We start from the raw sequence: 15,776 nt of genomic DNA on the forward strand, positions 1-15,776 counted from the left end.
TGCTTTTCTCCTTGAAACGTTCAGTGTAGTTGGGGCTGTTGTGACTTTTTGTCAATCAGCAGTTTGTAAATGAGTGAAGGTTAAGCTGTGAACAGTGATTCAGGGTCACATGACAAGAGGACATCCCTTTTTGCAGTTTGGATGTCCTGACATTATTCCCACTTCCTTTTTCTATGAAACACATCTGTTTACAGTTTATGCCTCTTATTAGCACTATCCTTAACGCCACCATCTCTCCTCATGCATACAATACGAACATGTAAATTGAGGATGAGATTGACTTGAAAATCTTCTACTTACTGTTTAGTGCATCATAATTTCCCCCCTTATATTCTCCCATGTTTTGAAGCAGTTTTTAGCAGTAAGGTGAATGATTGTAAAACCCATGGTTGCCCAGAGAATATCAACATAAATATTCGACCCTGATCAGTTGCTGGAATCACACAAAGAAGCTGTTTTTGGCAACACTGTACAGAAACTATTTGTTCTATTTGAGATCGGCACACCCTGTATTGTAAATCAAGGAGAAATGTCTAAAAGTGTCAGGTTTCATAATCAATAACACCTTTAAGTTATTTGAAACTCAAACGTTCTCCTCAAATTGCATTCCTTTTAAATTATGATAACTGCATTTTTAGCTGTTTTATTATTGTGAAACATAGTTTCACATACATATACTCATCTGTTGACTTCATTTGAAGCTGTGCTGGTATTGTGAGGGTGGATTTATTGTTGACTGGTATATAGAGATGTCAGTGTGAATGACAGAGGTGTTTGTGGATGGTTCAGGTATGTGCACGTGTTTGGCAAGCTGCTAACCCGTCAGATCCAAATGAAATCTTCCCCTCTATTCATCCATCATATCAATATCCATCCCATTCCTGATTTTCACCCTACAGGTGAGGAAAAAACACACACACATCAATGCATTTGAGTTTTAAGGACACTGTGAAAGTAGATTCCAAATAATTTTTGATAATGTCATCCCGTAAAAAGAAAATGCACAAATTAACTCTGCCAGACATAGACAGTAATGGAGAACAAATGGAGACTTTTGATTTTTTTTTTATTCATTTGTTTTTTTTTTTCTGTTAACAAAAAATTATACATAAGGCATACACAGAAAATTATACATGATAAAAAATGTAATACAAAATAGTAAAAATTATTGAGATAAATTAAATATACAATACAAAAATACACAGAGAATTAAAAAAACATTTATGCAAATAATTTTAGTAACAACTAAAATTGCCAAAGTTATAAAATTATACTCTAAAAGAGTGGATTTAAACTAGACTTACGTGGCTTATTACGCATCGTGGCTGTTCCCAGATGAAATGTCCACTGTGTGGCGCTAAAAGTGATTAAAAAGGTTAATTAACCTTCTAGTTTAAAATCAACAAAATTGACCGACTTACATTAAACCTAAACCTAACTGACAGTGATATAAAAACGCAATTGTGAAATGAAAATGCAATTGCTGAAGCAACCATGACATTTTGTGGTGCTTCTATGACACTTTTGGCTCACGTGTCGACTCATATATTTTTCAGGACAGACATGTGCCATTGTAAATTTATTTTGATGTCATAAGATAGCATTGTGTGAGGAACAGAGAGAATCTTTTTTTTTTTTATGAACTGTTAATCTGCCGTTTTACTCGTGTGAAAGTGAATAAAATTCATTGTTGTAGCGCCTCTAGTGGTTGATGCAATACACATAACGAGAAATTTGGCATTTTACAAAAATGTAGGTAATAAGTTTGTGCGTAGGTCTCTTGCTTCTCAATTTTTTGCCTGAGAAAAGACCCTGAATAGTAATTTAATGTGCGTCTCCTCTAGAATTTTGAAGAGATCTTAACAATGTAGTCTCGTGTAGCCAGTAGTGATGGGTCCAACGAGTTGGCTCTAAGAGCCGGCTCTTGTAGGTGAACGTTGGGAGTCGGCTCGCAAAACCAGAAGAGCCGAATCTATTAATGAAAATAAAATAAAAATGAAGATATGAATAATCAAAAGATGTAAATGAATAGAATTAACTAATTCAAAGAATGAAAAAAGAAATAAAATTATATAAGCCTAAATGCTCAAGCGCACACATTCGACTGTCTGCTCAGACTAACAGCCTCACCTGTTGTTCCTGTCAATCAGACACTTGGTGTGAACCAATGAACCAAAGATGCATGAGGGAGGGCGGAGCCAACTTATCACGTTGATCAGATTGTATTAGCTTTGAATTGTTACAATAATATGCACTTTGTTTATATACATTAAAAAATTATACTTTAAATGCACATGTGAAATAGCATCCTTCTTTTAATTTATTTTTTTTTTTTCAATTTGTGGGATGCTGCAGTATTGCAAATTGTTTTTTTTTATATGGTGCAATATTCAATTATCAGTAGTCCTACCACCGCTCCCTACACGCATATTACACAGTCTGCGTAGAGCACCAACTTACCCTAGGAGGGCACCAGAAAGTCCACCGGCTGCCCTTACTCGCACGTTATACTTTATTCAAGGACCCGAAAGCAGTTGCGGAACACAGAAGATCGCGTCACGCTGATATCAGCTGGGCTCTATAGCAGCTTTAATTGCCCATGAATATAGAGATATCTCTATATGGCTCTACCATGAACATAACTGCCATGTTAAGTGACCAATCACAGTTGTTTGTTTCATTACGGTATGTTTAGGGGTGGGGTTATCGGAAAGACCAACATGGGGGTTGAGCACAGCATTTCTTCCAGTAACCGTTCAGACAGACGCGTTATCGCGCTAACCAAGCAAAACGCGCACAACAAATAGAGCAGAACGCAGGCGCCTCGACACGTGTTTTATCAGTTGAAGAAGTCTTTTAACGTGACACAGCATCAAAAAATGCTGAGATCCTGTGAAAGATGCTAAAAACACAATGAAACGTGACGCAGTTCTCAAAAGTCATTCATCTAGCTAATGTTTAAATGGAAAACGATTGAAAAACAGCGCGAGCGGACGCAAATAGACGTTCAATTTCAACAGTCCACTTGTTCACATGACACTAAGTTACCTCTCAAAAAGACAGACTTTTGTTTCAGTTGATTGTTGGTACATTTTCACTGTATCCAGCGCTGTTTGTTCTGTGTTCGTAAATCTCCTGATACTGTTTTAGAAACCGCTCTAAATGATTCAGTGAGAGAGCACTCTGAACGAATTGCACTGAATCACGAATCGATTCAGACCGTTTTGCAAACACATTTGGCCAATTCACTTAAAAGAACCGACTCAAAATAATTAATTTGCTAATTGTTATTGCTAGTTATTTTTAAACAGCCAGCAGAAATACGGGACACATTTCATGATTGGTGAAATATTCTGAGAGTAAATATTTCTCAGTTCAGTTTGAGTGCTCATGGTGTACAGTGAGCACTGCTGTACAGCTGCAACCTGGCAAACTTGGGCAAATTCTGTGATTATTTCATCCTCAAAATTGCTCATTCCATCAACGTGGAAACTTGTGAACACATCTCTCCTTCCAGGCAGACTGATAAAATCACCTGTGTGTGTGTGTGTGTATACTCCTGGAAATTTCATCGAACCAGCCAATCAGATTTGCGCTGAGTTAATCGAGTCAATGTTTTCCAGTTTTGTGTGTCATGTACATCAGAGAGCAGACTGTGGGCGGTCGATGGGTGTGCCGTCTGAGGCTGACTATCAACAATGTCACAAACTGTGCTCAGATTTGCAAAGATACCCGCTATCAACAGTCAAAGATTTCAATGTTAAAATGTCTTATTATCAAATGATGTGGTCTCTGCAATCTACATTGATTTTGTAGCTCTCTGCTTTTATTGTATCTCAACAAGTGTCTTATTTGCATCTATTTGTAGTTTTTCTGAATTGAATTTTGTAGAAACATTTGAAAAAGCAGAAACTTTAATGACACATAACCAAGTCTTTTGAACTATGAAACATCTGAGCAATAAAAGTTTTCTCTGGGTCTGCTTCTTTTTAGTGTGTCAGATGTTTATCAAAGTGTATCAAGGCCTGCAGACTGTATACACAACAGGAGTACAGTGAGTCACAGTATATATTATATATATATAAATGCAACAAAAGTATTTCTGCAATTACATTTTATCTCTGTTTTATTGTGAAAATGGTGGCTGTATTATGTGTATTCATGCATGAAAAGTGTTTTTGTATGACTCTCAGTCAGCTTGCTGTAGATCAAACGGACAGAATGTGTTTTGTTCTGGAACCCCCACAGATGCTCAAAGGTGATATCATGGTGAGATGTCTATATGTCCCTCTCTTTCTCTTGCAAATACACAAACAGAAAGCAGTGACCTTATGAATGTTGCAAACCTTATTGTGTTTATTTGACATTCTTCTTCCCTGCAGATTGCATGTTATCATAAAAATGTTTCCATGAGGACCCATGAGACAGTGTTTAGTGTGCAGTTCCATACAGGCTTTCTGTGTGGACAAATGCATTCCCTGAAGAAAGAAGACCTTGATCATGCAAACAAAGGTACATGTGCGACCCAAAACTGCTTTTGGTAACGTTACACTAATAGGATTTAATCCCAAATATATTTGTACTACAAGTTATTTTTAGGAGGTTGGTGTTTCTTTTTCAGATCCTGAATAGAAGTGTATGTGTGTGCGCGTGCGTGTGTTGGCTTGGATGTGTGACTGAGCATGTGAATGTGCAGTGTTTTTTCATAAATAATGACAGACAAGACACAGGCGGATCTGAGAACTAGACTTACAAATTAACTCTTTACTCGCAGACACACACATACACGCACACACACACACACACACACACACACACACACACACACACACACACACACACACACACACACACACACACACGTTTTACTTCGAAATAAGACTATCGAAATAAGAAAATACTATAAACTTTTATTGTTTTTAATATAAAGTTAATATAATGACTATTATCTATAACCTTAAACTTTTTGCATTTTAATGATTAAAAACATAATAAACAAATTATATATATATATATATATATATATATATATATATATATATATATATATATATATATATAGGTAATGCTTAACAATAAGTTCTATATGTTAACATTAGTTAATGTATTAGATACAGTGTTGGATAAGTAACTAAAATGAATTAATCCACTGCAAATGACTGAATTCTTTCAGATGACTTTACTAATTACTTAATTGAAAAAGTAATTGCATTACTAATTACTGTACTTTAAGTTACCTTCTAAAACACTTGGCACTAGTTTTTTGTATTTCAAAATAATGTCTATTTTCTTGTTCAATGTCGCACACCCTTTAGCTGTCACAGAATCTTTGTCAAATATTTGTAACACAAGTAATGTACTTAAAAGTTATTACTTTAATTGAAAGTCAGTAACTGTAATCGAATTACAAGAATTTAAAATGTAATGCGTTACCCTACTTTTTGTGCCTAAAATTAATTGAACTAACTACTTTGTAATCCAATTACATCACTGATTAGGTATCATGAACTAACAAATAAACATTGATTTTTCGGAGCATTTATTAATCTTGGTTAATGTTAATTTATCATTGTTTGTTCAGGTTAGTACATGTTGCATTAACTGATGTTAACATATACAACTTTTAATGCAAAATATGTATCAGTATATGTAGTAAACAACATAAACCAAGAATAATGAATGCTGTAAAAGTATTTTTTATTGTTAGGTCATGTTAATTATATTGTAGTGTAGTTAACAAACGTTAATGAATGCAGCCTCATTGTAAAGTGTTACCAATTTATTTATGAATTATTTATCAATGTAGTGCATCACTGGATGTTCCCAAAGGGAGGAAGTCTGCAAGATTCAGTTTACTTTTTAAGAACAGTTTTGTCCCCCAAACTATAGCTACATACTCCACTTCTGCCATCCTTGCGCAATGGGAAACCTTACACAATCAACATAACTGTCATTTGGATCGACAGAAGCATAGAAAGGTCACATGGCTGTGGAGAGTGTTTATAAGTAACTGATTCATCAGCTGTCATGAAACACGTCTGTCATGTGTGTTGATGTTCCCGCATTGCTGTGCGGTACAGTTTTTCTATTACCTAAAGTCTACATCATTTGTTCTTGTCTCCATTCAAGATCCAAGATTTCCAGAGAACGGTGTGGTGGAGGTGCTGTTTTCAAATAACGTTGAAGGAGATCCATCCCTTGCTTCAGGTATGCTCACATTTCTGTTTGATTGTTCTTGAAATACTGTTAGAACAACTGCTGAAAGAGGTACAGAAATGTTTGAAGTAAAACATTTCTTTTCTTTTTATTTTATCAATTTCAAGGTTGTGGTTGTGTTGAAAATGACCATCTAGATTCACTGGCTCAGTGGGACTCATGTGAAAATGTTCCAGCAGGAGGTAACACATCCACTGACACCTAAATGAGTGATCACAAAGTTCTTCATAATGTCAAGATTAGTGGTCGAACAATGTGGGGTTTTTAATGGCTGATTAAATACTGTATAAATGGAGCAGGTTCAACAATGTCCGATTTAAATATGTGGTATTTTGTCATTATGGGAACCTGCTGTTTATTGACACTGATTTGAGAAAATGCTCTTTTTAGAGAATATTCTTTTAAAATCTGTGTAAAGACGCTGACTGCCACCCCTGGAGTCACGAGTTTGAATCCAGGGAGTGCTGAGTGACTCCAGCCAGGTCTTCTAAGCAACCAAATTGGCTCGGATGCTTGGGATGGTAGAGTCACATGGCAACCTCCTCGTGGCCACTATAATGTGGTTTTCGCTCTCGGTGGGACGCGTGGTGAGTTGTGCATGGATGCCGTGTAGAATAGATGCTAGGTCTCCGCGGTAACGCGCTCAAAAAGCCATGTGATAAGATGTGTAGCTTGACTGTCTCAGATGTGGAGGCAACTGAGATTTGTGCTCCGCTACCCAGATCTTTTTCAAAAAAATTAGTTTTTAAAAATGTATTTGAGGCTATTTAATGGCTTTTCTGGAAAATTTAAAAAGTACAACAATTATGATACACTATATAATTAAAAATAATGCAAAAGGAAACAGAATTTGTATTAAAGCACATGTGACAGCTTAGAACCTTTTGGTTAAAATCTAGTTTAAATGTAAGTTAGACATGGAAACAATAAACAAAACAACTGCTAAAGAAAAGCATTTATGCAATTTGACTTTTAAAGGAACATTCTGTGTTTAATACAAGTTAAGCTCAATCGACAGCATTTGTGGCATAATATTAATTATCACAAAATACATTTCGACTCGTCCCTCCTTTTCTTTAAAAAAAAGGCAAAAATCAAAGTTACAGTGAGGCACTTTCAATGGAAGTGAATGGGGCCAAACATTAAAATACTCACTGTTTGAAAGGTATCGCCACAAGACATAAACAATAAGTGTGTTAATTTGATTTTAGTGTGATAAAATCACTTACTAACCTTTTTTTGTGTAAAGTTATTGCTAATTTTACAGCAATGTTAAATGATGATGTAATGTCAACAAACCCTAAAACCCCAAAATGACTGTAAAAATTACAATTGAAACAACTTTACAGCTCAAATAACACATGAGTTTTAACAGAAGATTTACTGTAAGTCTCTAACAAAGAAAAGGAGGGATGAGTCGAAATGATTTTTTGTGGTAATCAACATTATGCCACAGATGCTGTCGATTGAGCTTAACTTGTATTGAACCCGATATATTTCTTAAACTCAAGACCTTTAGTTACTGAAATAAAGCCCTTGTGACAAATAACCTCAATCAACCCTATATATAATATTGTGACATCAAACTTTACACAGTATTTACCAAAAATATTGTATGTTTCACTCAAACAGTAAATTCAGGAAAAAAACATAATCAGCCATTATGTCATTGTTATCTCTAAATGCAGGTAGTCTCAAAAAGCCCAAAAACATTTGTAACACATTATAACTATTTTTCCTTTACTGGAGTTTTGTTCATTTGTTTGTTCAAACAGATTGGTCTATATATATTTACAACCTCTTTACTAACACACTAGAAATGCAGAAATCTGACATGTCTTCATAATACTTGCAGGACCTCATAAGGCCCCTCGTGTGACTTTAGTGGTAAAACCATGGCACTGTGGCTCTTTATTTTAAGAGAGAAAACAAAGCATGAATGCACATGGAGGAACATTTTTATTTCGGGACGTAAAGAACAGTTTTCAGAGACACAATGTCTCGGTAATGGTCTAGTAATTGTCAGGCTACAGGAAACATGCTTTACCTTTAGAACCCTTATTAAATCTGGGCACTGTTAGCTGGGGTAAATTGGAACATATGAGACTTCTCAGGCTTGCGGGACTGCTCAGGGTGGGCAGAAAAGCTGAATCTCCTTCAATAATAGTACAATTCTTGTATTCCACCCTCATCTAATCTTGGTTGAGGTCTCCAGACCATAATGAGCTCCCAACCAGACCTGCCAGTTACCATACTGTGGTAAGAGAGGGCATGCTCAAAGAACTGAGTTCAGTGTTTTGTCCATGGGAACACAGAAGAGTCATAACAGACAAAATGAATCATCAAGTGCCACCATGAGGGAAGTGGGGTAACATTCAGTGCTAAGATTTGACTTCTAAACAAGGAGAAATGAGACAGAGGTAAAACTAATATGTCCATTTTGGGAAAAAAGGTACCTTGGATCATTTAGTAATTCAGTGAAAAACTTTTCGATTTTTTGGCAAGTTACCAACGGATATAATACATATTCTTTGATGTGCATAAATTTGGTTCGATGTAAATCATTGATCATCGGTCATTTTACCGAGCATGTAGAACATTTTCTTTGACTTGCAAAAACAGGGTTTAGCCTGTAAAAATCATTTCCCATGTGCTCTTCTTAATCACAGATGGATAGAAAAGGATGGGCTCTTATGCATATGACCACATACCAAAACACTTACCAGTGGCACATTTTACCCCACTCTCTGCTATTATTTAGTTATAAGTACATTTGCTTAATGGATTTGAATTTGGTGAGTGTTTAACTTCATCAAAATGAACTTTGTTCTCCTCGTCCAGATAAAGTTCAGTGATCAGATAGCAACTATAATGTTAGTGTGCACTTTTTAGGGTGACCTTTCCATTGCTTTTGGTTGCACAGAGTAAAGTGTTTTGTATAGTAAAGTTTGGGACTGTACTCAAGAATGGGAAATTCCAAGGGTGAATATTTAAAGGATGGCAATTTCTGTCTGTGACTCTTTACAAAAATCAATCCAAACAGCTAAATGTGCATGTGAATGTGTCGTACGGTACTGAGGGTTGATGCACATCTGGTTGTGTGATTCAGTTCTGAGCAGCCGTGTAATTTAATGATACCTCATGGTTGGAGCACAAACAGCCTTTACAATTTACAATACATAAGCTCAAATATAGCATTGCACACACTCACAAACACACTTGCATGTCTGTAATTATTGTCAGTTGCAGCGACAAACAGTCTAAAGGAATACTGCTACTTTCAGTTATTCATTATTTATTTTTCTTTCTTTCTTTCTTTCTTTCTTTCTTTCTTTCTTTCTTTCTTTCTTTCTTTCTTTCTTTCTTTCTTTCTTTCTTTCTCTACAATATCAATGCCTCCTGTTTGCTTCTTTCTTTAATTCAGTTATTCATTCATTTCTTTTCTTTTCTTTCTTTCTTTCTTTCTTTCTTTCTTTCTTTCTTTCTTTCTTTCTTTCAGTTTTCATTAATCTTATTTTTCTATCTTTCAGTTTTTCATTCAATTGTTCATTAATTGTTCTTTCTTTCTTTCTTTCAGTTTTTCATTCTTTTCTCTCTTTCAGTTTTTCATTAATTCTTAATTTTTCTATCTTTCAGTTTTTCTTTCAGTTTTTCATTAATTGTTCTTTCTTTCTTTCTTTCTTTATTTCTTTCAGTTTTTCATTAATTCTTCTTTCTTTCTTTCAGTTTTTAATTAATTGTTCGTTCTTTCTTTCAGTTTTTCATTCTTTCTTTCTCTCTTTCAGTTTTTCATTAATTCTTCATTTTTCTTTCTTTCAGTTTTTCTTTCAGTTTTTCATTAATTGTTCGTTCGTTCTTTCTTTCTTTCAGTTTTTCATTAATTGTTCGTTCTTTCTTTCGTTCTTTCTTTCTTTCTTTCTTTCTTTCAGTTTTTCATTAATTGTTCATTCGTTCTTTCTTTCTTTCTTTCTTTCAGTTTTTCATTAAATGTTCGTTCTTTCTTTCATTCAGTTATCATTCTTCCTTCTTTCTTTCAGTTTTTCATTAATTCTTAATTTGTTTTCTTTCATTCAGTTTTTCATTAATTATTTTCTTTCTTTCTTTCTGTCTTTCAGTTTTTCTTTATTTTTATTGTTTCTTTTTCTTTCATTCAGCTTTCATTCTTTCTTTCTTTTTTACGCTTAATCTACAATATTTCTTATTTACGTTGGCAAAATAAAAAAATGAAATCATTTTCTATCACGTTTTTTCTTTCAGTGTTTCATTTTTCTTTCTTTGTGTCATTCAGTTTTTCATTAGTTCTGTCTGTCTTTCTTACTTTCTTTCAAACACTTGAGTAGGTTTCCTGGGGCTGCAGCAGTCATGAAGTTCTGCCAGCACCCCTTGATATAAGCAGGACTCCAGATGTAGCAGGTTAGAGTCTCCACCTACATTTTCCTAACACAGGAAAAAACAGAAGCCAAAAAGCAGGGGTCATAACAACCCCACCCATAAAATATTAAATAGTCAAAAATTATTAAATGAAGCACAGATAAATCTAACAATACCTGCCATATACCTACTGTCTATAACAAAAGTGAAGCACAATTCAGACAGGTCCAAAGGAATAAAAAGGCAAGACACAGAGGTGGTGTGAATGAGCCAAACAAAAACAAAATCCAAACAAAAGCAAATTCAAAACGATAGCAAAATGGTGGTTGCGAAGAGCCACCACTCAAAAGTGCCACATGTCCAAAATCAAAATATAGTAGAAATTAAGCATGCTATGGGAATTTATAAAGTAGTAATGCAAGTCAGCAGCAGAACCAAAGCATCTTACGAAACAAAGTAGCAATGCATGCCAAAGCCAGAAACAGAAGCATGCTACAAACAACAAAAGTAGCAATGCTAGACAATAGCAGAAATGAAGCATTGCTACGGAAAACAAAGTAGCAATGCAGACCGGTGGCAGAAACTAAGCATGCTACAGAGAAGTTTTATGAATTGTGGTGTTACGAGCCCCTGCTCTTTGGCTTCAGTTTTTTCCTATTTAGCCTGCCAATCAGATGTAGTTGGGGACTCTCAGCTTTGCTGGCTGCACTTCATCATGTGGCTTGTTGAGCCAGATACATAGTGCCTATGGAGGGTTCACGCCATCCACCGTGGCATCCACACACATCTCGCCACATTATAGCCATCACGAGGAGGTTACCCCATGTGACTTTACCCTCCCTAGCAACCGGGCCAATTGGGTTGCTTAGGAGACCTGACTGGAGTCACTCAGCATGCCCTGGGATTCGAACTCGTGAACTCCAGGGGTGGTAGTCATTGTCTTTATTCGCTGAGCTACCCAGCAGATCGATTACTTGTGCACATCACAAATTTGTCATCTTTCATTCATTCAGTTTTTCATGAAGTCTTTCTATTTTTCTTTCTTTCTTTGTTTCTTTTTCTTTTTTTATTTCTATCTATCCTACTCTTATTATTTACAATATCAATACTTCCCTTTTGCTTTCTTTCTTTCGTTCTTATTCTTTTTATTTACTACATCAATACTCCCTTATCTTTCTCTTTTCCCTCTGTCTAATTTCTGCACTCCATATCTCCACCCACACATAACTCCACCCCTCTGTTTACATTCCCCACTCCATTTTTGGAGGGCTCAAGGTCCTCTGAGCGTGTGTGCTCTACAACAAGCATGTGTGTGTGTGTGTGTGGTGAATACAGCTGTATTCTGAGGAGCATTTGCTGGCTTGAGCGGAATACTGCTTCCCAAGCCAGGATTTTCCCGTACACCCAGGAGGGGCACCTAAAAGGGGTTACCTGTGTGTGGAGGTAGAGAGAGAAAGAGAGGGAGGGAGAAAGAGGGAGGGAGCGCATGCAGCAGTGTAAGAGAAAAGGGAGGAGGGAAAACAGGGGAAAGCAAGGAAAAACTTTGAGTGAGAGAAAGAAAAAAGGAGAGGAAAGAAAAGGAGACCTGGGGGAGCTGTTATCACCTTATGGGAAAGAATGCAAGCAGCCTGTCTGTTTAAAACTGCATGAAGAGAGAAAGACACAGAAGGAGAGTGAGAGAAGGAGAAAATGAGCACAATCTGTAGATTCGCCTGCAAGATAACACGGTCAGAGCTACTTAAAGTTTCATTGTTTTTATATAGTTTTTTTTTTTTTACTATATTGTACAAACTCTCTTTTCAGTTTTCAATCTGTCAAATGTGTGTTTCTCATGATCTTTGTCAAACCTTTCATGTTCAAAGTCATCTGTTGTCCTCTCGGATACCTTTGGGGTCTGACTCGAGAGGATGTTTCTGGAAAGCATTAAGTATGTGATGTTTTGTGTGTTTATGAAGCGCTATGGGATACTTTCAACAAGAACATGTGTTGAGAGTATTTGATTTGTTTTGTATGTTGTTGAAAGCTCCAATGGTAAAATAATGTGCTCTTTTTATTAAATAAAGCTGTTGCATAAGTACATTTTATAGTTATTCTTAAAGAAAAGGGGTCACAGCAACAAGTTTTGCATTGGTGGTTTAATGCAGTCTAATGAAATATATAGTGCTCTGATAATGGACTTTTGGGAAGAATAATATTGTGTTAAAGTCAAATTGAAAGTCAAAGTCAAGTTTATGGCAATTATTGTTCTAATTGGTGAATGCATTATACTATTTAGTTTTGATATTTTGTTGATCAAACACGGATAGATTGAAAATACTGACAATGAAATCACAGTTGTTGGGTGTTTGTATGTATGTGTATGCATGCATGTGAAAGTTGCCAGCTGTGGCATTTTATCATGCATGCCTGGTATTTGGATTTCAGCCTCCCGAGACTTAAGGAAGCTTTACTGGTTTAGTTAAGAGAGTCTGCATGTTTTCACCAGTTTTGTCATTGTGTGATCTGGTATACAAAACACAATTCAATGTCTGAAAGTCCCTGCATTAGATACAACTTATCAAACCAATTGGTGTCTGCAAAGACATGATGCTAGAACTTTTCTGATAACTAATTTCACTTGCCTTAGCCATATTTGTTATGACATTTAACCAGTTGGTGTCAAGGTGATTTTTCTTTTTGTGAATGAATGAAGTCAGGTCCCTTTAAGTTCACACAGTTGCCCTAGCAGAGTAACTACAGTTTCATCATTAACTATGAAAACGTTCTTCAAAGTTTGAATTGTCCAAATACTTTTTGTCTCGATTAGAACAATATCTATTGTGAATGTAAAATATATCTTTTTGTGAAATGTTTTGCTTAAATGGTGTTTGTGCTATATTTGTTTAAAATAAATGCCACTTCGTTTGATATTTTGCTTTTAATGCAAAGATATTCATACATTAAGTAAGTGTCAAACTACTTTTTGGGGCCACTGTATAACTTGGAGGCTACAGTATGTGTAGAGTGGATGCCTCGTTTAAGCTCTGCTGGCTCTGGAGTGTGGAATGATGTTAATTGTCAGTGTCTGTCTGGTTGGATGCATTTGTACTATTGATGGGCATTTTCGAGCAATTTTGAAGTTGAGTACTCTTACCCACAAAAAAATAGTAATCGATTATTTGTAAATTAATATGTCATTTAAAAATATCAAGTATTATACGTATTTGAAATGTACATTTTGTTACATAGAATGGTTTAAAATAAAGCTAACTTCAACAAACTATTGTTTTCTTCTATTGAAAATCATAATTATGAATCATAAGTTTATAATGTTGTGTTTTTTTGTGTAGTTACATAAGATGGTTGTACTGCAATTAGCAGTTCACAATATTATTGATATACTTTGTTGTCGTTTGTGGAGAAGTGCATTTAACGTTTAAACACTTCACACAAAAATTTTTTTACATGAATGACTGTGCTTTTAGTTACATTTAAATATTCGTTCAAAATGTCAAAGATGGTCATTGATGCCATCTACATTTGCAAAGTTGTAATTTGCTGAAATGGTCAATAAATGAGTTGATGAACACATCTGAACAAATCGTTTTAGTGAGCTGATTCAAAAATAATCGAGTCACTGAGATTAATCAAAATCACACCACAATCGCCGACACATATCCACAGTGGCCTCAGTTGTAACGGCGAGATTTGGTGAGATTAATAGGGAAAATACAGGATAATTCAGCATTGCATATGGTAGGTAAATGCGCAAAGGAAAATCTATTTGCAAAATTCAAGTAGTGTTTTTAATAGCCTGTATGTGTGATGCTGCATTTATTTTTTATTCTGAATTGGGGAAACCTTTATCAGTGGGGATTAGTGTTGAAAGACTCTTGAGTGTGTGTGAGTGTGTCATGAGGCATGATGCTATCTTCTGTGATCTGTGTTCAGCTACCACCGACTGACTGACTTGCATAGAAAACACACACACCGGCCACACAAAGTCATATTATGGTGCCTGTCTAGTGTAATTGTGTAAGCATATGATGACAAAGGTGTCTACAACTCATTGGAGGGGTGTTAACATTGTATCTGGACCATAGACTCTGACACATACATTAATTCTTAATGGAGGGGGTGGATGTTAGTGAAGATAGAGGACATAGGTGTGACTTTGTTTTCAACACCTTTGTATCACCACGGTAAATGTAAAGACACACTGAGTAATTTTTTTTCCGCCTCAAGAAATGCATAATATTTTTGACAAATGTGTTAAGTGATGTACATTCACATGAGATGAATGCTGCAGTCTTATCAGTGACCTATAAACAGCTATTTTATGCTACATTAGAGAATTCAGAATCTGGAAGACTAATTTATTCAAAGTGGCTTACATATGTGGAACATCACAAGAAATGTATCATACTGGAGCCAACAATATTAGCAGTACCGCTAATAAAGAGTTACTAAGTAAACCAGAGTAACACAGAAGCAAGAGTAGAAGTGGTACAGCTGAAATGTTGACAAAATAGATCATTTTTTTTTATTTACAGGAAATGTATTTGTTTAAAGCCCTGCTTCTATCGTTCACTTTCCATTGTGTAATACATTAATAATGTCTAAAAAATATCTCTGGAAATAGGGTTTTTCTACAATGGCATTTCTACAATAGCATCAGCTTTTGAGTAATGCTTCACCCACACCTATATGGGTCAATATAAAGTAATATAGGCTAGTAAAACATAAACAAAAAATTACATATTGTGCCTTAAACCAATTGTTCTGTAAGGCTGTCAAAATAAAGTTGAATTTAAAATAAAAATGCACTTTCAAATGAAAAAAAAACTGTGCATTACATTTTAGATGTATGTCAAGCACTGGTCTTTTATTAGAGTATTGCAGCACACGCATTCATGCAGAGCTGTTTTTGCGCTCTTTTTCCATTGTATGGTGATGTTTTTCTATGTAAACATACGCTATATGGATGTCTTTGATCATAGCGCTATGTCCAGCTGTTTTCTCAGCATCTCGTGCAGGAGCGCTGTGTTTGTAGATGCTGTGTAAGGTAAAAAAATGGCTACTTTTCCATGAGACACCTATGTTCAGTTATAAGCATTGAACTGCGTCTATCTGTTTTAGTTCAAGAACGCATTTGGTCTGAATGGCCCCCAAAGCCATTTGTTTTAAAATGCTATCAAGTTGAAAAGAAT

The 15,776-nt window shown here is 35.5% G+C and overlaps 1 protein-coding gene across 2 annotated transcripts in view; it reads left to right on the top strand.

The window, feature by feature from the left end:
- The window catches only part of LOC127622185 (tensin-3-like), a 60,356-nt gene that overhangs the window by 7,913 nt on the left and 36,667 nt on the right, over positions 1 to 15,776 (top strand). For both annotated transcript variants that reach the window (XM_052096184.1, XM_052096185.1), the window contains exons 7-12: positions 790 to 899; positions 3,994 to 4,054; positions 4,194 to 4,269; positions 4,383 to 4,512; positions 6,130 to 6,207; positions 6,324 to 6,398. In XM_052096184.1, the coding sequence (XP_051952144.1) occupies positions 790 to 899; positions 3,994 to 4,054; positions 4,194 to 4,269; positions 4,383 to 4,512; positions 6,130 to 6,207; positions 6,324 to 6,398 (530 nt within the window). The remainder of the gene's footprint in view (positions 1 to 789; positions 900 to 3,993; positions 4,055 to 4,193; positions 4,270 to 4,382; positions 4,513 to 6,129; positions 6,208 to 6,323; positions 6,399 to 15,776) is intronic.

The sequence above is a fragment of the Xyrauchen texanus genome, chromosome 28 (genome assembly GCF_025860055.1).
Source record: "Xyrauchen texanus isolate HMW12.3.18 chromosome 28, RBS_HiC_50CHRs, whole genome shotgun sequence".
NCBI lineage: Eukaryota > Metazoa > Chordata > Actinopteri > Cypriniformes > Catostomidae > Xyrauchen > Xyrauchen texanus.